Here is a 21,101-nt window from a genome sequence, read left to right on the forward strand (position 1 = left end):
CTGTTTGTCGGGGAGAGCACTTGAGTGGGCCAACGCCGTATGGGGGAGAGAAGGCGCAGCGTTGGTCCACTATGAGGATTTCACCCGCCGCTTCCGGGCGGTCTTCGATCATCCACCTGAGGGGAGAGCGGCGGGGGAACGTTTGTTCCATCTCAGACGGGGGATGAGGAGCGCACAGGACTTTGCACTGGGCTTCAGGACCCTGGCAGCCAGCGCAGGATGGAATGAAAGGGCCCTGATCGACCATTACCGGTACAGTCTACGTGAGGACATACATCGTGAGCTGGCATGTAGGGACACCACCCTTACCCTCAACCAGCTGGTGGATTTATCCATCCGGCTGGATAACCTGTTGGCCACCCGCGGACGTCCGGATCGGGGCCCGTCCATTCCATCCCCCAGCACCTCTGACCCTACACCTATGGAGCTCGGAGGTGCTGCTCTGAGGGTGACCGGAGGGGGGGCCGTTTCCTGCACCACATGTGGCCGCAGAGGGCACACTGCTGGTCGGTGCTGGGGAGGTTCCCCAGGGAGTCGAGGCAGCAGGCAGGGCACTGGTGGATCATCCCAGGTGAGTAGGCACTCGACTCACCCAGAGCTCCCTGTTGCGCACATGTGTGTGTGTATAGAATTTCCGGAGTTTTCCCCGCATTCCCAGAATAAGGCGCTAGTAGATTCAGGCGCAGCTGGGAACTTTATTGACCGTTCATTTGCACTTAGATTAGGGATCCCTATTGTTCCTGTTGATGTGCCCTTCCCTGTACATGCCCTAGATAGTCGGCCTTTAGGGTCGGGGCTGATTAGGGAAGCCACAGCTCCACTATGTATGATAACGCAGGAGGGTCATGAGGAGAGAATTAGTCTCTTCCTGATTGATTTTCCTGCGTTTCCAGTGGTGTTGGGCCTTCCCTGGTTGGCCTATCATGACCCCACTATTTCGTGGCAACAGAGGGCTCTCAAGGGATGGTCACATCAGTACTCAGGGAGGTGTGTAGGTGTTTCCATAGGTGCAACTATGGAATCCTCCCTGAATATGCCGATTTGGCTCTCGCCTTCTGTAAGAAGAAGGCGACTCAACTACCACCCCATCGACGGGGGGATTGTGCGATAAATCTCCTGGTAGACGCAGCACTTCCCAGGAGTCACGTGTATCCTCTGTCACAGGAGGAGACGGCGGCTATGGAAACATATGTATCCGAATCTCTGGGGCGGGGATACATTCGGCCTTCCACTTCACCTGCCTCCTCGAGTTTCTTTTTTGTGAAGAAGGATGGAGGTTTACGCCCGTGTATTGACTATCGAGGTATAAATCAGATCACTGTGAAGTACATTTACCCGCTGCCTCTCATAGCCAGTGTGACAGAGTCATTGCACGGGGTGTGCTTCTTCACAAAATTGGATCTCAGGAGCGCTGACAACCTGGTGCGTGTCCGGGAGGGGGATGAGTGGAAGACGGCATTTAGTACCACCTCTGGGCATTATGAGTACCTCGTCATGCCGTACGGGTTGATGAATGCTCCATAAGTCTTCCAATCCTTTGTAGACGAGATTTTCAGGGACCTGCACGGGCAGGGCGTAGTTGTGTATATAGATGACATTCTGATATACTCCGCTACACGCGCCGAGCATGTGTCCCTGGTGCGCAGGGTGCTTGGTCGACTGTTGGAGCATGACCTGTACGTCAAGGCTGAGAAATGTCTGTTCTTCCAACAGTCCGTCTCCTTGCTAGGGTACCGCCTTTCCACGTCAGGGGTGGATATGGAAAATGACCGCATTTCAGCCGTGCGTAATTGGCCTACTCCAACCACGGTAAAGGAGGTGCAGGTTCTTAGGGTTTGCCAACTACTACCGGAGGTTTATCTGGGCTTTGGTCAGGTAGCGGCTCCCATTACCTCATTGCTGAAGGGGGGACTGGTGCGACTGCAGTGGTCAGCTGGGGCGGACAGGGCTTTTGGTCACCTGAAGGCTCTGTTTACCTCGGCTCCCGTGCTGGCTCATCCTGATCCCTCCCTGGCATTTATAGTGGAGGTGGACGCGTCCAAGGCTGGGATAGGAGCTGTGCTGTCTCAGTGCTCGGGTACGCCACCAAAGCTCCGCCCCTGTGCTTTCTTTTCGAAGAAGCTCAACCCGGCGGAGCGAAACTATGATGTGGGGGACCAGGAGCTGTTGGCTGTCATCAAGGCTCTGAAGGCGTGGAGGCATTGGCTTGAGGGGGCTAAACACCCTTTCCTCATATGGACTGACCACCGCAATCTGGAGCACATCCGGGCCGCGAGGACACTGAACCCTCGCCAGGCAAGGTGGGCCATGTTTTTCACCCGTTTTGTTTTCACCCGATCCTACAGACCAGGTTCCCAGAATGCTAAGGCAGACGCACTTTCTTGGATGTATGACACAGAGGAGCGGTCCACGGATCCCACTTCCATTCTTCCGGCTTCTTGCCTGGTGGCAACGGTGGTATGGGAGGTGGACGCGGACATCGAGCAGGCGTTAAATACAGAGCCCACTCCCACCCAGTGTCCAGTTGGGCGTCTGTACGTTCCGTCTGATGTCCGCGATCGTTTGATCTGTTGGGCCCACACGTCACCCTCCTCTGGTCATCCTGGCATCGGTCGGACAGTGCGCTGTCTTAGTGGGAAGTACTGGTGACCCACTTTAGCTAAGGACGTGAGGGTTTATGTTTCCTCCTGCTCGGTGTGCGTCCAGTGCAAGGCACCTAGACACCTGCCCAGAGGGAAATTACAACCCCTACCCGTTCCACAACGGCCGTGGTCAAACCTATCAGTGGATTTCGTGACGGATCTTCCTCCGTCACAGGGAAACACCACAATCCTGGTCGTTGATGATCGGTTTTCTAAGTCCTGCCGTCTCCTCCCTTTGCCCGGTCTCCCTACGGCTCTACAGACTGCGGAGGCCCTGTTCACCCACGTCTTCTGGCACTACGGGGTGCCTGAGGATATAGATTCTGATCGGGGTCCCCAGTTCACGTCTAAGGTCTGGAGGGCGTTTATGGAACGCCTGGGGGTCTCGGTCAGCCTCACATCAGGTTTTCACCCTGAGAGTAATGGGTAGGTGGAAAGAGTAAACCAGTATGTGGGTATGTTTCTGCGGTCCTATTGCCAGGACCGGCCGGGGGAGTGGGCGGCTTTCATCCCCAGGGCAGAGATGGCCCAAAACTCCCTCCTCCACTAACCTATCTCCTTTTCAGTGTGTACTAGGTTATCAGCCAGTCCTGGCACCGTGGCATCAGAGCCAGATCGAGGCACCTGCGGTGGATGAATGGTTTCGGCGCTCGGAGGAGACATGGGACGCTGCCCATGTGCACCTGCAATGGGCCATCAGGCGGCAGAAGGTGAGCGCCGACCGCCACCGCAGTGAGGCCCCGGTGTATGCACCGGGGGACTGGGTCTGGCTCTCGACCTGAAACCTGCTCCTTCGCCTGCCCTGCCGGAAGCTGGGTCCACGGTTTGTGGGGCCATTTAAAGTCCTGAGGAGACTGAACGAGGTTTGTTATAGGTTACAGCTCCCCCCTGATTACCGTATTAACCCCTCGTTCCATGTGTCTCTCCTCTGGCCGGTGGTGGCTGGTCCGCTCCAGGAGTCTGAGGTGCGGGAGGTTCCTCCGCCCCCTCTGGACATCGAGGGGGCCCCGGCGTATACTGTTCGAGCCCTCATGGACTCAAGGCGTCGGGCGAGGGGCCTTCAATACCTCGTGGAGTGGTAGGGGTACGGTCCGGAGGAGAGATGCTGGGTGCAGGTGGAGGACATCCTGGACCCTTCCTTACTGCAGGAATTTCACCATCTCCACCCTGATCGTCCTGCGCCTCGTCCTCCAGGTCGTCCCCGAGGCCGGTGTCAGCGCGCTGCTGGAGCCGCGTGTCGGGGGGGTACTGTCATGACTTCCGCCGAAGTTGGTGCCTCTGCTTGTTTGGGCGGCGTTCGGCGGTCGACGTCACCGGCTTTCTAGCCGCCACCAATCTACGTTTCATTGTCCATTTGTTTTGTCTTGATTGTACACACCTGGTTTCAATTACATTATGATTTATTCCCTATTTAACCCTCTGGTTCCCACATGGTTTTGTGCGTGTTTGTTCGTTGTTATGTGTTCGCTATTTCTGTGAGCTGGAGTATTTTCCCAGCGTGGAATTATTTTGTGGTTTTTCGAGTAAAGTATGTTTTTTTACTCAGTTCTGTGTCCTACGCCTGACTCCGTCCTACCCGCTGCACACTGACACTTGACAATTCCTTTTGCCTGGCCGGTCTGTAATGCATGTTGTAGGTTTGTGTACATGTCCATGACATGCAAAAATGAACATCATGAACTAGCCCTTAATTTCTTGCTGTTAAAACACACACACACACATGGAAACTTTGTAGCTGAAAAAGTGGCCTGATTGGAAGGAATTATGTGTAAAAAGTATCAGAAGTAAATCACAAGAGGACAGCCAGCTTTAGAGTGGCTTTTTTAATAACATGGTTCTCTGTTATATTTTGTCATTTTCTTCAGAACTGAAGCAAATGAATGTCAGAGGGAGGTAAAAGTAAAGATGCTTCAGGGTGATGGATTGTGCAGAGAGGGTCTGATGCTAGTTATAAGACACATGTTATCCCACATTTGTTCTCCATATGTACTTTAACTGCCTGGTCTGTCTTTCCCTCTTTCATGAAGGTGCAGGGAAATGCTATGAGAGAAAAACAGATGGAGTCCGTTCTGGGTGAAATATTACAGTATATACACTTGATTATGTGAAGGAGGGCCAGACTTGAGCAATCAATGCATTTAATTTGCTAAGAGAGAAGAGTGGGGTCATTTCTAGTGTAAGGCCAAGCATTGAGAGAACTGAACCAACATGCTATACAGTAATCCATTTTTACGGAAACTATCACAATCGTCATGAAATGACAATCAACAAAAACAGTATAAATAACAGAATGCCATTTCTCAAGCACCTTGTAAACATTGGGACAATGGTATCATTAACACCCACGTGTGGTTTAAAAATATGACATCTGTAGCCTAGTTTGGGTCGACACAGTGCAGTTGTGTGTAAGCTGATACCCTGACGTGTTCTGTTCAGAATGTGACAAGGTGCCAGAGGACTGATCCTTCTGGGCCCCACCTATCCGCGGGGTCTGCCCAGCCCAGAGGGCCTCATCAGGGGCCTAGATGGATAATAGCTAGTCCCCCCTTTCAGAGCAATCATCAACGACAGAATCACAAAATCATTTGTCTCTCAACCAGAAGTTACAAGTGTGAGTTTGTATGAACTCCCTGTTTTTGAACTGCACCAAAGATCATCTGAGTAATAATATTATTACTGTAATAATGCAAGAGATAGGACATTAACTTTGAATATATATTCAAATGTCACACATTGCTTATGGGAGTGGACTGTTATGGAAATGGTTTAAGCCATGCAGTATATATTATATAAACACAGGAGACTGATACCATGTGGTTGGTCAGCTCATATCAGAAGATTAAGAACAGTTCAGCTATTGGACAGTGCCACCTGCAGTCCAGCCCAGGCAATACTACACCATCCATCCCTTGCTTTCTTCAGTGTAGTTTAAGCCTGGAAGAAGGCTACTGCATGAACAATTCTGGAGGTATTGCATGTGGCCCATGGGTTTTGCGTGACAACACTGTAATGAGCCTGATCAAACATTTATGAATGATATTTTCAGAGATGGGTTTTAAGCATGCTCTTAGCCAGTCATGTCAGTTAAGAACACATTTTTATTTACAATGACGGCCTACCCTGGCCAAATCCAAACCCAGACGACACTGTACCAATTGTGCGCCTCCCTATGGGACTCCCAATCACAGCTGGTTGTGATACAGCCTGGGATCCAACCAGGGTCTGTAGTGACACCTCTAGCACTGACAAGCAGTGCCTTAGACCGATGCGCCACTTAGGAGCCCAAGTTTCCATTTAACCATTCATGCAGATGAATTACCTGACACATGAAAAAAGTAATGACTGGGCTGAAAAACATGAAATGCCTGGACAGTTGTATAAATGCCGACAGACAATTTGTTCGTTTGACATGGTGGGATCATTTTGTGTCGGTAAAATGAACGATGTGAGAAATGATGGTGGAAATGCCTTTATGAGCAAATATTGATATAATAACCATCATATCGAAGTAAACTTGGAGTCACACGATGATATGTTGTGTGGTCCTCCCACTACGATTCGGGAAACAATGCAATTTATTAGGCTACAGATGAAATAAGTTATGATGAACTTCACAGGGTGGTGAATATGCAAGATGATGAGCTTGATGCTCCTCTCCAATAAATATTGAGGGTCTTCTGATGCTGTCTGGTCAAAAAGAGTATGATATTGTTGCCGCCTGTAGCATTGAATGCAAGGGAAGCCAGCAAGCATTTGGCCTCCCTTGAATTTGTTTGACAATTAAATAAGAACCAATCAGCTGAGTGAGCTCACATTTCAATGGTCCTGGCACACCCCCCCAAAAAAAGTGTCAAGGGAAGGCAGTTTGGATTTGGCTTCACACCAATCACATCACATCAAAAGCCTAACTCCATTTACAGAAAAAAATATTATTGTTGCATCTCAATGTTTTTCTCCTCCAGTGGCTAGCTAGGTAGCTAAAATTGGCCCTTTCCTAAATTAGCCATGGATGGAGATAGGGATTTGGACTTGTGGTTTGATTTAATTCTCAGTACTGGCCAGTACAGGCGATTCTGATCCAACCATTATTTCATACATTGTGCCCATGGCCTGAGAGGATGGAAGTTCAATATGTAGCTAGATGTAGAAGGCTAATGTTAACTCGCAGGCTCATCGTTGCCCATCAAAGGAAGTTAGGCTAGCGATCAAGCATTTTAGCCAGGTAGCCTAGGACAACAAAAACTAAAAGCATGTACTGGATGACAGAGTGATAGACCGTTTCATCAACATGACAGAGAGGAGGATGGCATTGGCGTTTCTCTACAAGTAGGGTGAGTCAGCAAGTTTTTTAGCGCGCACACATACACACACACAGAAATCAGTAGCATGGACAGCCACATCATATTTCGCTTATGTTGATTGAACTAAATTGTTTTAGGGATATTTTAGTTGTCACTGTAATAGACCTAAGTATTGGTGATTTGATGAGGTTGAAATGTTAACGTTTAAATGATGCTAGCTGGAATAGTGGAGAGATCTCTTGTTTTCTTTGTGACTTGCGTTAACTCGTGATTCTAAATCACGTATAGTAGTCTTGAAAATGACAGAAAAATGAACTTGCTTGACCACGCTGTAGGTCATGTAACTGTTTGTAACATACAACCTCTGTCTGTACTTCACCAGACAGAGGTTGCTCTCTGGTTATGTGATGAAACACAGGTGTGGTTGAATTTATTCTGCGTCTTGTTATTGTCTCTCAGCCTTAGCCCTAAATATCACGGTGTCAAGGCATATGAACTAACAGGTTATAGAGCAAACATGCAATGATCACAAAACATAGGTTGTAATATGGCACATTTTTCCTGGCTTGGCTTCCCCAATGATTTTACCCACACACCGCTACTGGGGGAGGGGTGATGATCAAAGATTGGATACCATTACCATGGTTACTACTCACATCAGTATCTTCAGTCACGTGTTGTCACGGTAACACGACAGCTCTGTTACGGTGAAGAGAGTCATGTGACTGAGGTGGGAGTGCGTTCTAGGGAATAATGTTCTCCCTAGATAACGTAGCCCACAGCCTATATATAGCCTAGTATATTCTGATAAAATGCAGGAAGCGAGTGTCCTTGAATAGCTTGTTTTGTGTGGTTGACACCGTGGTGTGGATATTCTGTTTAGTTTACACAGGTGTTTCTCAGCCCCAGGGGTAGACTTGGCGGGCTCTGATATCTCACTGCGCTCACTAAAAAGTGGTGCAGCGCATACAGCAGCGTTGCCTACGAAGAGGCGGAATACGGCCGGTGCAGCTCCGTAAATATTATGTTGAAACACAGCAGTCTTTTAAAGGCGCTTTGTGCGTCGGTAATCCGCTCTGATGTCACGATCAGGAGGAGTTGACCGCTCAGGCCTAATCCATGCAAATTGTCTGAAGGGACAGAGGGACCAGCAAAAATGGTGAAACGGATTGTTACGCGACCAACCCATTCCTACTGACGAACAGGTAAGATTATATTTATCATCCAGAATATAGGGCAACGATTAACATGACAGCGACTGGCATGTCGACCGCATTCCGTCTGTAGTATATAGAATGGAATGGATTATGGTAGTCTACCGGTGGCGCCGATTATTTGACCACAAAAGCAGCTGGCAGATGGATAATTTCATTAGAGATGTGTCACATTGTATAACCTTTCATCGTCGTCGGACATTCAGACAGGTGCCTGTTTTTTAAATATGACGACAGTCCATTCGTAGTGCAGTTGTCAATAACAAAAATGTATTATTTAACCACAGGATCGAGCGCCAAAATTACTGTTTGCTTTCCTTTTGGGCTGTGACACAGGATGACAGAATCGGGAGAGCGCTTTCTCATCCCATAGAATAGTGACTGTTCTGTCCGGACTCCGGACATATCGCGGTTGAAAAGTCACGTTATTGCACATCGGCCTATAACTAATACTGAACAAAAATATGAACGTAACATGCAACAATTTCAAAGATTTTACTGAGTTACAGTTCATATAAGGAAATCAGTCAATTGAAGTAAATGCATGAGGCCCTAATCTATGGATTTCACATGACTGTGCAGGAGCGCAGCAATGGGTGGGCCTGGGGAGCCAGGCCCAGCAATCATAATGAGGTTTTCCCCACAAAGGGGCTTTATTACAGACAGAAATACTTCTCAGAACCCCCCACCACCCCCTCCCTCTCAGACTATCCCACAGGTAAAGCAGCTAGATGTGGAGGTCCTGGGCTGGCATGGTTACACGTGGTCTGTGGTTGTGAGGTCGGGTGGAAGTACTGCCAAATTCTCTAAAACGGCATATGGTAGAGAAATTAACATCTAACTATCTGGCGTCAGCTCTGTTGGACATTGCTGCAGTCAGCATGCCAATTGCACAACCCCTCAAAACTTGAGACATCTGCGGCATTGTGTTGTGTGACAAAACTGCATATTTTAGAGCGGCCTTTTATTGTCCCCAGCACAAGATGCACCTGTGTAATGATCATGCTGTTTAATCAGCTTCTTGATATGCCACACCTGTTAGGTGGATGGATTATCTTGGCAAAGGATTTTAGAGAACATTTTAGAGAGATAAACTTTATGTGTGTATGTCCATTTCTGGGGTCTTTTATTTCAGCTCATGAAACATGGGACCAACACTTTACATTTTGCTTTTATATTTTTGTTCAGTATAGTTTTAGGAAATGGCAATTATTTGTATTTTCTATTTGAATTTGTCTCATATAATGCTGGTCGTCACTGCAATTGTATTGCATGAATAACATAGCCTACCATTGGGCTGCTTCCAATGAAAAGAAGAGTATTTGTCACAAGGTACCTGCTGTCCCACCCTTTTCATTTCCTCACGTTCAGGCAGCTTTTTAAAAATGTCCTGCCTGCGACCATGAAACGTGGGACTTGGATAAGCTTTTGTCAGTCATCACACCACCTTGCTTATACATTAATCTAATCCTGCTGAAACAATAAACATGTCATCAAAATGTAACCAGTAGACCTATTGATGCTACATGTAAACACTGTTTTAACATTGGCCTTGTCTCGTGTGTGTGTGTTTGTGTGTGTTAGGCTAGTGTAAAATCAGTGAGTTAATGGCTTGGTTAATCCCCTCCCTGGGGCTTTCACTGGAGCCCTGACAGATGGAGGAGCAGTACACAGGTCACAGCTCCCTCCGCCGGCCCGGCTGCCTGGCCCATGTTGCCCACAGCCAGACCATCTGTGACCCGGGCACTGCCCCCCAGGTGCCCGCCAAGTCAGCAGCACCAAGCACCGGGGAAAGGGCATAAATCGAACATATCATCTGCACTCTGTCCTCCTCTCTGTCGGTTTCTGCCTGCACTAAGATTACTTCATCCTGAGGTTCTGCATTAACCTCTGCCCCTAGTCTCCATTCAGCTATCCAGCCGTTATTAAATCTGTACATTCTCTGCTTTCTGTATCCATCCAATTTGCATTTGAGTTACTCTCATTAATTCATAGAGTATAGAAGCCTATAGCTCTTAAAGCTACAGAATACTGTACCTGCAAAATTGTGAAAGCTAATCCTATACTATACTTTGAAGTCAGTATACTGATGCTGAGTATACTGCATAATCTATCCAGAGTCCAGACATCAATTGTCAGGAGGTCTATGTGTAGCTAGCTGGTGTATAGGAGTCAGGCGCAGGACAGCAGATAAGAGTAAATAAACATATTTTATTCAACATATAATAAATGCAATACATAAACAGAGCCCACAATAACGGACCTACCTACATAGAAACAATCACTCACAAACAAACATGGGGGAACAGAGGGTTAAATAATGAACAGGTAATTGGGGGGATTGAAATCAGGTATGTAAGACAAAGACAAAACAAATGGAAAATGAAAAGTGGATCGGCGATGGCTAGAAGGCCGGTGACGTCGAACGCCGACCGAACGAGGGACCGACTTCGGCGGAAGTCGTGACATCAAAATTCTGTACACTGAGCATACAGTTCAGGATTCAGCCCAGCCTCCTCTCTTTCAGGTCGGTGGTGTTGGGGCTTTGTCCTTCCTCCTCTTTCATGCCAGCTGCTGTGCTGTGGTGGTGTGGTGTGGTGCTGCTGCTGGTACACAGAGAATATACCTGAGATTAAACACACCCAGATGAATCGCATGGGATTTAGGTTTTACCCTGGAGAATAGGGAGCCCTGCAGCTTCTTATCTGTCAGTGTACATTCTGTGTCTGTGTGTGTGTGTGCTTTGTACTACAGTGGGGGAAAAAATTATTTGATCCCCTGCTGATTTTGTACGTTTGCCCACTGACAAAGAAATGATCAGTCTATAATTTTAATGGTAGGTTTATTTGAACAGTGAGAGACAGAATAACAACAAAAATATCCAGAAAAACACATGTCAAAAATGTTATAAATTGATTTGCATTTTAATGAGGGAAATAAGTATTTGACCCCCTCTCAATCAGAAAGATTTCTGGCTCCCAGGTGTCTTTTATACAGGAGCACACTCTTAAAGGGAGTGCTCCTAACCGCAGCTTGTTACCTGTAAAAAAGACACATTTCCACAGAAGCAATCAGTCAATCAGATTCCAAACTCTCCACCATGGCCAAGACCAAAGAGCTCTCCAAGGATGTCAGGGACAAGATTGTAGACCTACACAAGGCTGGAATGGGTTACAAGACCATCGCCAAGCAGCTTTGTGAGAAGGTGACAACATTTGGTGCGATTATTCGCAAATGGAAGAAACACAAAAGAATTGTCAATATCCCTCAGCCTGGGGCTCCATGCAAGATCTCACCTCGTGGGGTTGCAATGATCATGAGAACGGTGAGGAATCAGCCCAGAACTACACGGGAGGATCTTGTCAATGATCTCAAGGCAGCTGGGACCATAGTCACCAACAAAACAATTGGTAACACACTACGCCGTGAAGGACTGAAATCCTGCAGCGCCCGCAAGGTCCCCCTGCTCAAGAATACATATACATGCCCATCTGAAGTTTGCCAATGAACATCTGAATGATTCAGAGGACAACTGGTGAAAGTGTTGTGGTCAGATGAGACCAAAATGGAGCTCTTTGGCATCAACTCAACTCGCCGTATTTGGAGGAGGAGGAATGCTGCCCTTGACCCCAAGAACACCATCTCCACCGTCAAACATGGAGGTGGAAACATTATGCTTTGGGGGTGTTTTTCTACTAGGGGGACAGGACAACTTTGCCGCATCAAAGGGACGATGGACGGGGCCATGTACCATCAAATCTTGGGTGAGAACCTCCATCCCTCAGCCAGGGCATTGAAAATGGGTCGTGGATGGGTATTCCAGCATGACAATGACCCAAAACACAAGGCAACAAAGGAGTGGCTCAAGAAGAAGCACGTTAAGGTCCTGGAGTGGCCTAGCCAGTCTCCAGACCTTAATCCCATAGAAACTCTGTGGAGGGAGCTGAAGGTTCGAGTTGCCAAACGTCAGCCTCGAAACCTTAATGACTTGGAGAATATCTGCAAAGAGGAGTGGGACAAAATCCCTCCTGAGATGTGTGCAAACCTGGTGGCCAACTACAAGAAACGTCTGACCTCTGTGATTTGGGTTTTGCCACCAAGTACTAAGTCATGTTTTGCAGAGGGGTCAAATACTTATTTCCGTCATTAAAATGCAAATCATTTTATAACATTTTTGACATGTGTTTTTCTGGATTTTTTTGTTGTTATTATGTCTCTCACTGTTCAAATAAACCTACCATTAAAATTATAGACTGATCATTTCTTTGTAAGTGGGAAAACGTACAAAATCAGCAGGGGATCAAATACTTTTTTCCTCCACTGTATGTAGATGTGTGGGGTATTGGCAAATCTCAATATTTTTATTTTACCGAAATTGAAGATAGAATTGACATTAAAATGGATTTTGGATGAGTGAGACATACTTCATAACCACAGTGGTGCTCTATCACTCACTCTCAAAACACAATCCCATTCTCCTGTTTGTAGATGACCCTGCTGTTTCATCCAGACCCCTGAACTATGACCTATCTGCTCTCATGAATTTCCTGTCTCTCTGCAGGCAGTGCTGTGATTGGTGTTTCTTTGGAGAAGGACCATGTTCTATATGTAAACAGATTACAGCAGAGCGATGAGCCACAAGCAGCAGGGGGAGGGGCTAGGTGATGCTGTGGGGGAGGAGCAGAAGTCTCCAGCTGCTCCCAGAAACAGGCAGCCCAATGGCACAGCAGGAGGAGGCGGAGGAGAGGGGGTCCCTGTCCGGAGAAGTTGGAGACCCTGCCAAATGCTCGGTCAGGACGGGCAGGATCCTTATCTTCATCACAACCACCATCATCATCCCTCTATTCCGCACCAAGGCTCGGGCCGCGGCCCCCCACGGCACCATAGGCGTTCACCCTCAGGGCAGGGCCTGTCCAGGCAGGGGGAGAGAGTGGCTATGGAGCCTCCTCGCCACACCCAGCCGCCCCGCCCTGGCGTGGCCCACTACCGCCGCCAGGGGGAGCCCAGGGTCAGAGTTCACAGACGGAGACAGACGCCGAGAGACTTCGAAGAGATCCACGACCCGCCGTTTCCACATCAATGGTCATCTGACGCTTCTCTGACTGAGCAGAGTGACAGGACTGGTCCAGCAGCAATGAAGCAGCGGCACCTCCTGCACTCCCCTCCACCCCACCACACACAGGACAGTGGAGCACCTGACCTTACTGCTGGTACTCTTACGCCAACACACCACACACCATGTCCCCCTGCATCTGATATCCCTCCTCAAGAGCTGCCACCACCCCTTACCAACAGAGAGTCTCCCCAGCCTCAGGAGGATGAGGAGAAGGAGGAGGAAGGGTGCAGCTCATCCATAACTCAGTCTGTTAGTGCTCAGAGTGGATTTGACATCCAGACAGACCTAGAGTGGAACCAGGAGCATGGGGGCCATGGAGAAGGGGACCTAAAAGAGACAAGTCTGGGAGAAGAGGACAAAAGAGAGAGGGATTTGGGAGAGGACAACCAGGAAGATGGAACAAATGGCCACTGTTCTGACACTGATAGTGCTGCCTCTCTAAGCATGGAGGCTCCGTCCCTGAGCCCACCTCCTCGCCAATCACCACCTACCTCTCCATCTCCATTCTCGCCCCCTCCACTTCAGTCTGAGCTCTCGGACCAATGTAGTGATGAGTTTAGCCCAAGCCCCACCCACGACACTGACATAATGCCTGACGATGAGAGCTGCACTGATTCTCCACTGTCCCATTCCGAATCCTTCACCTTCACAGACTCGTATCCAAAGACCTATGCAGAATTTTATAATGAGTCCTACCCACAGTCAGAATCCATCACAGAATCCTACACAGAGCCCTACGCAAAATCCTACCCCCAGTCTTTCCCTGAACCCTTGAAATTGATGAATTATCCAGACTTAGACAAAGAGCTCCACAGGAGATCTGAGGCCGACCCTGATGATCCATATGCAGAACCCTACCCAGAGCCCTATAGTTGTAGACAGAGGGAGCATGTTTATAAGGGAGCTCCAAGCACTGAGCCCCCCACTGATCCACAACCCCATGCCTCCTGGCCAGGTAGGGATGTGGGGTTACCACAGACCAGCCCCCCTTGGCAGGGTCGCTCAGTTGGCTCAAGACTGCACCACTACGATGACACTACATCTGATGGGGAGGGCGACAGCCTTAAAGAAAGCTCCAGCTCTCAAAGCCTGGGGCCACCTCCCAGGTACGTTCAGGGTGAAACCCAGTCAGAGTGTCCCAGCTCTGGGCAGCCTAGTTCAGGCGAGTTACAGGATGAGAAGGCCAGGAGGGAGCTCAGGCTTCCAGCAGAAGGCCTTTCAGAGGACAGTGTCAGGGGATCAGGGACTGCCATCTCTCTGGCCATCAGGGACATCCGAGAGGCCATAGAGGAGGTGAAGACTAAGACGGTGAGATCGCCCTACACTCCTGACCAGCCCATAGAGCCTGTGTGGGTGATGAGACAGGAAGTCAGTCCTACTGAAGAGGAGTATTCCCCACAGAAGCCACCGGGAGGCAACGTGAGTGTGAGTATGAAGCAGCTCTAGATCACTATGAAGTGTTTACATAGTTGAGTTGTGTCAGTGATCATTGCATCATTGATAATAGTGAACAACTCTATGGGTGTGTGAGCATGGGGTCTGGCCAGGTGTGATGTAGTTGTTTGTATGTGTATGTTTTGTATTGTTTAAAATAAAATCTTACAATAACAAAAATTATAGGGAACAACACAGTGGCAATAATGTTATTTACTCAGATCTGTTTAAATGTGCCACCAGAAAACATCAATAATATCATTAACTGAAGTTTTCTCTATGTATTTCTTAATCTTTCCTACTGCCCGTCTCTCAGTCACCTTCACACTATACCCAAGTTCCAGTTCGCGACACAGTTCCAGTCCCTGTCTGTGTTCCAGTACCATCCCCAGCCCAAGTTCTGGCGCAAGTCCCAGAGCCTGTCTGTCCTGTGAGGGCAGAGTCCTCCAGAACACACCAGGTACAGCACAGGGAGCATAGAGAGCAGAAGGAACCGCCTAGGCCTCCATCGATTGAGGAGGTAAGTGACTGCTGTGCACTGTTTCAAATGCGGTTGACGTTTTATCATGAGTCTTGTACTGGAGGCAGAACCGAGCGATTTCTCCTTAGGCCAGCTGCAAAGTCAAAATTGGCTATATTGTAAAAAGTCATGAAAACAAAAATCACTTTTTGTTCTTAATTTAAGGTTAAAGGGATACTTTGGGATGTTGGCAATGAAGCCCTTTATCTACTTCCCCAGAGTTAGATGAACTCGTGGATACCATTTTTATGTCCCTGTGTGCAGTTTTAAGGAAGTTGCTAACTAGCACTAGTGCAATTTCGAAGTAGAATTCGCACAATGGCTGGAAGTCTGCATGCTCGCAGATACCCATAGACTTCCAGTCATCGTGCTATTGCTAGTTAGCATTGTCCTGAGAAGCTGCCTCTAACTTCCTTCGTACTGGACACAGAGACATAAAAATGGTATCCACGAGTTCATCTGACTCTGGGAAAGTAGATAAAAGGCTTCATTGCCAAAATCCCAAAGTATCCCTTTAAGGTTAGACATTGGGGTTAACAGTGTGGTTAAGGTTAGGGTTAAGGTTAGGGTTAGGTTTAAGTCAGATTTTATGACTTTGTGGCTGTGCCAGCTAGTGACCACTCTGCAGAGCTGCCTCTACAAGATTCATGATGAACGCACTACTCTGAAAAGAGATGACTGAGGTTTAAGGAAGTGCTATTCTATAGTTACTGTCTTCACCATTACTGATGTATAACAGTAATATTCATATTTCAGATCCGGAGGAGTATGCCCTTCTTTCCCTCATATGTGGAAGGTGAGTGTCTCAGTTGGGGGATTATTAGTGAGACAGGTGAAGGAGTGTATTCTTGGAGACAAAGCTTTGCTGTGGTATGAAGGAATTCAAATGACATTATGGAACAAGTCAGGAGCAGTGGTATGTTTTCACTGATGTACAGACATTGTAATTTATGATGACTATTGATTGTACCCAGCCTCAATGACCGTCTTGTCTATAGTCCCAGGGCCATGTGACCCAGAGGACCTGATCGATGGCATCATCTTTGCAGCCAGCTACCTGGGCTCCACCCACCTGCTGTCAGAGAGGACACCCACTAAGAGTGCCCGCATGCAGCAGGCCCAGGAGGCTATGAGCCGTGTCAGGGTGAGAGTCACATGGGGGTCATATCAACTAGGGCCCAATTCTCTTCCCTCATTTTCCTTTCCTTTTTTCAATCTTTTAAATGGCCACTAACAAGGAGGTAAGATTTTCATAGATAATAATTCTCATGTCCTTAGATTCATATAATTATGTGCATTACATTTTTACTGAATAGTTATTGATAGATCTGCCAAATAACATTATTTAATGTCCATAAACAAGCATTGAAGAATGCCTAGGGCACCTGTCAGTTAGTGTATGTTGTTAACACATGCTGTCTGTTTCTTGAGGTGTGCTCATATCACATTGATAAAGGGACAACTTTTGAGGATGTTTGCCTTATAACCTCTGGACCAATAACTTTTGTCGGATGTGATAGACAGCTAACATCACACATGCCCCATCTTACTGTTCTTTACTAAGCACTGTTTTGAACGCTCTCTCTGATTCTCTCTATCTCTCTCGGTCTATTGCTTTTGCTATTCCATACGGCAGACCGCCCAAAAGCAAGCTAAACACAGAAAGAAGGTACAGTGACAGTGTTACGGCTGTTTGTTGTGTCTTTTTATTATTAAAACTAAGTCTTGTCTGTTATTGTTGTGATTAAAGTCTCATGTTGTTGAAATGCTGCTCTCCTCTCTCCCTAAATGTGCAGACTGAGGATGAGGTTCCTTCCTCCACTGAAGTGGATCTCTTCATGTCTACTCAGAGGATCAAAGTGCTGAACGCAGACACTCAGGTAAATACTGTATACTATTCACCTTTACATGGACTCAAGGATAGCAAACACTATGTTGCAGGTACCAAACAATCTATAGTATTAGTAAATCCAACACTACAAGTTATCAAATTTACCTCTCACCAGTAGTCACTGCTACCACACACACCTAAACTACACCCACATACTATACTGCCAAACACCTCTCTTTCCCTCTACAGCCACATAACCATGTCCTTATCCTGTGTTCCTAGCAGGAGTCCATGATGGACCTGCCTCTGAGGACCATCTCCTACATTGCTGATATAGGCAACATGGTGGTGCTGATGGCCAGGGGGAAGATGGTGCGCTCCAGGAGCGCTCAGGAAAACTTGAACCAAACCACTGACCACTCTGACCACACCAACAGCCCTGTCCGTGACGACCTTCCCCAGTACAGGATGATCTGCCACGTGTTTGAGTCAGAGGATGTAAGTGTGTGCGTGTATGTGTGTGTTTACAAATTATCCGTTTGACTCACACAAGTGTGTCGATGTAGAAATTGTGTGACATATGTGATATGTGCATATTTTTGTATTCATCAGGCATGTATGATGCCTCTCCTCTCTGTCCAGGCCCAGCTCATAGCTCAGTCCATTGGCCAGGCATTCAGTGTGGCATATCAGGAGTTCCTGCGGGCCAATGGAATCGACCCAGAGGACTTGAGTCAGAGGGAGTACAGCGACCTGCTCAACACTCAGGACATGTACAACGATGACCTCATCCACTTCTCCAAGTCAGAGAACTGCAGAGACGTGAGTCAACCACTAGGTGGCAGGCCAGTGTTGTGCTTGATTGATATGGGATTTTAGATCTATAGTGGGTATGTCAATTACTTTTAATACAGTACAAGGTAGACCTATAATACACGCAACCTTTCTTGTTAATGTAACAAATAGATGCACAAATTCCGTCCTTATTGCAGTCAGAATGCTAACTACAACCATGAAGGCATTCAAGTGAACATAGTTGCATTGACCATAATTGTGTAAGTAGTGGTATGTCTTACTGTTCTGTGTATCCTACCTCAGGTTAACATCGAGAAGCATAAGGGAGAGATGCTGGGGGTGGTCATAGTGGAGTCAGGCTGGGGCTCTATCCTGCCCACCGTCATCATTGCTAGCATGATGCATTCTGGGCCAGCAGAGAAGTCTGGTCGACTCAACATTGGTGACCAGATTATGACCATCAATGGAACAAGTCTGGTTGGACTGCCCCTCTCCACCTGCCAGAGTATCATTAAGGTCAGTGTTTTTCCTTCTCTCTTTTTGTGTTTCCTGAAGTCTTTTTCCACAGTATCCTCTCCCTTTCTGTGTCACTGGAGCCCAACTGTGCATTTCTGCACAGGATAAGAGCTCTGGATAAGATTGTCTGCTAAAAATGACTGCTGAAAATGCAGATACATGGTTGTCAACCTTAATCTAGTCTGCCCCTATGCAAGCCGGCACACATTGCAAACAATTGACTGACTGCTTGACCAGGCAGTTCTGCAAGCATCTGCATGTCTTTCCCTCGTCTTGGCTGTTAACTCCTGTTACAATCCTCCCCTAAATGTCCATCTCTACTCTCCAGGGTCTGAAGGCCCAGTGCAGGATCAAGTTGAACATCGTCAGGTGTCCCCCTGTCACCATGGTGCTGATCCGCAGACCAGACCTCAGATACCAGCTGGGCTTCAGCGTACAGAATGGGATTGTGGGTACCATGACAATAGAAACCAATACAGATGTCCCCTATATATAATATACACACTTTTTTTAAACATAATTGTAGTTTTCTTTATCAGCTGTTTGTGTCCCTCTCTCCTCCCTCTACAGATCTGCAGCCTGATGAGGGGGGGCATTGCTGAGAGAGGGGGGGTCCGCGTCGGTCATCGCATCATTGAGATCAACGGCCAGAGTGTGGTGGCTACGCCTCATGAGAAGATTGTTGACATCCTGTCTAATGCAGTGGGAGAGGTATGAGAAGACACTAAACAGCTAGAATGTACTACAGTCCAGGGTTGAGGGTCAACTATTTGAACTCAGACAATTTAGTAATGAGTTGAAATAATCCTTATTTAATCTGTAAATGGTGCTACAATGAATTAATGGGATTTTATTGAGTTGAGAACGGTAGGAAGCCTCATGCTCGGCTGTGTAGCATGTCTGATCATGCAACCTGTGTGATTTCTTTGTGCTGCAGATCCACATGAAGACTATGCCTGCAGCCATGTACCGTCTGCTGACTGCCCAAGAACAGCCAGTCTACATCTGAAAATGCTGTCCACATTAAGAGGATTTACTTCCATTTTATTCAATTATTTCCATTTATTTATTAACCATGTATTCTTTGATTTTCACACTCACTGAAATGCTTGAAATGTTTTTTTCCCCCCCATTTCTCAGCACTGACTTGCCTTAATCTGAATCTATTTTCATTATACATATGAATGACAAGTGCATCGCTGAAGGCACAGATTAATTTACCAGACAGAGTATATATGTGATGTTTGATCAATAACCAAAGAACTGAATTTAATGTGCATATTTAAGAAAAACAAAGAGCAAGGAATACATTGTCTTTCAGGGTCCTATGAATGTACTATAATACTACACATACAAACAGTCTCCATGGGGGCATGGAAACCAAAATGTGAGCTTGTCATTGGACAAGAAAAAAACAACACTTAAATTCAGGCTTGCATGTACAAATATGTAACTCTGCAAAGGCAATGTCCTTAGATGTTAGATGTTGCAGCTATGCTATAATTTGCACCTGGTTGAATTAACTCCCAGAAGCCATCCTGCTTGAGCCAGCGTTAGACGTACGCACAGCACTGTCACCTTTATTTATAGAATGAACTAAGACACAAGTGAAAGTTAAAAAGTTATTTATTTATGTGTATTTGTTTGAGAAAGTTAAACTCCAGTCGACTACAGTCGATTTATTTCAGCAGCCTGAGGAACACAGACACGTAGAGCAAAGCAACAGACATGTTAAAGACAGTAAGAGTCACTCTCCTATACACCATGGTAAAAAAAAGAAAACGTATATACTGTATATGCCATAAAAATGTGATCGTCTCAGGTTGTATGTATGCAGCTAATACAGAGAAGTAAACTGGCATGTTTTGCCCATCACCTCTGAGAGCCAAGTGTTGACTGCTTGTTTGTTCTTTCAGTGATCTGACATTGTTACACTTTCAGAGCTAAAGGCACTTTGTATGTGCTGATCTCTAGTATTTAAGGAGACAAAATGTCCAAGTGTAGAGTAAATCAAAAGGGAATGCAATGCATGATTTAAAAGGATAAAGGCTAGATTCTCCACCACTAGCAGACCATAGAGCAGCAGTAGACAGAATATTCTGTCCGTCCAAATACATTTGTATTAATGTAACAAAGAATGCTTAAGATGTATAACATGTATAAAGATAAATATATACACAAATGTAAGGTTTATACATAAAAAAGACAGGGTACTCAGACTCCACTGGTTTGGGCAGATATGACTGAGGGGTTGAGGGTGAAGATCAAACACTACCCATCAGGGTAGACATTGAGGTTAAAATGCCGAGTCACCATCCACATAGTGTGGCAAACTAATAGTCAAGGTAAGGACACATACTTGGTTAGTGGTCACAAGGAACGGGATATATCCTCCTGCCACTAGGTCGGGCCAAAGATTCAGATAGGCAACCATAACACTAGGCTGTTTGAGTGAGCACAGCGAGGGCCTCGCTGATTGGGTGAGAACGGAAGGGTGCGATAGGTGGGTCTGTCTGTCCTACAGCTCAGTGTCTTTGTATTTCTGGGGGTTACTGTAGTAGCCTCGTCTGGTCTGGTCGGCCAGCTGTCTGCGGTACTCTTCCTCGTCGTCGTAGTGACCCCTGCTCTCAGAGTACGGAGGCCTGGAGGATGGGGTCTGGGGCTCCGGGTTGGAGCTGGAGCTGGACACAGGAGAGCGAGAGAGAGACATTTTCATTCATTCTGATTGTTGT

At 47.0% G+C, this 21,101-nt stretch overlaps 2 protein-coding genes across 4 annotated transcripts in view; one reads left to right on the forward strand and one right to left on the reverse strand.

Moving 5' to 3' along the window:
* The first annotated feature begins 7,689 nt into the window (after positions 1–7,689).
* LOC115159601 (amyloid-beta A4 precursor protein-binding family A member 1) lies at positions 7,690–20,251 on the forward strand. 2 transcript variants are annotated; one of them, XM_029709475.1, is made up of 13 exons: positions 7,690–8,148; positions 12,719–14,698; positions 15,024–15,227; positions 15,984–16,023; positions 16,226–16,371; positions 16,864–16,896; positions 17,024–17,107; positions 17,341–17,556; positions 17,701–17,880; positions 18,157–18,369; positions 18,698–18,817; positions 18,940–19,080; positions 19,307–20,251. In XM_029709475.1, exons 2-13 carry the CDS (start codon positions 12,788–12,790, stop codon positions 19,376–19,378), a joined length of 3,360 nt encoding a protein of 1,119 aa, XP_029565335.1. In that variant the 5' UTR covers positions 7,690–8,148; positions 12,719–12,787; the 3' UTR covers positions 19,379–20,251. The 2 variants fall into 2 exon arrangements, with proteins under 2 accessions (XP_029565335.1, XP_029565336.1); XM_029709476.1 differs by having other exon boundaries at positions 17,344–17,556.
* The window catches only part of LOC115159600 (tight junction protein ZO-2-like), a 40,223-nt gene continuing 39,099 nt past the window's right edge, over positions 19,978–21,101 (reverse strand). For both annotated transcript variants that reach the window (XM_029709474.1, XM_029709473.1), the window contains one exon: positions 19,978–21,050. In XM_029709474.1, the coding sequence (XP_029565334.1) occupies positions 20,888–21,050 (163 nt within the window). In that variant the 3' untranslated portion in view covers positions 19,978–20,887. The remainder of the gene's footprint in view (positions 21,051–21,101) is intronic.

The sequence above is a fragment of the Salmo trutta genome, chromosome 23, assembly GCF_901001165.1.
Source record: "Salmo trutta chromosome 23, fSalTru1.1, whole genome shotgun sequence".
NCBI classification, from domain to species: Eukaryota; Metazoa; Chordata; class Actinopteri; order Salmoniformes; family Salmonidae; genus Salmo; species Salmo trutta.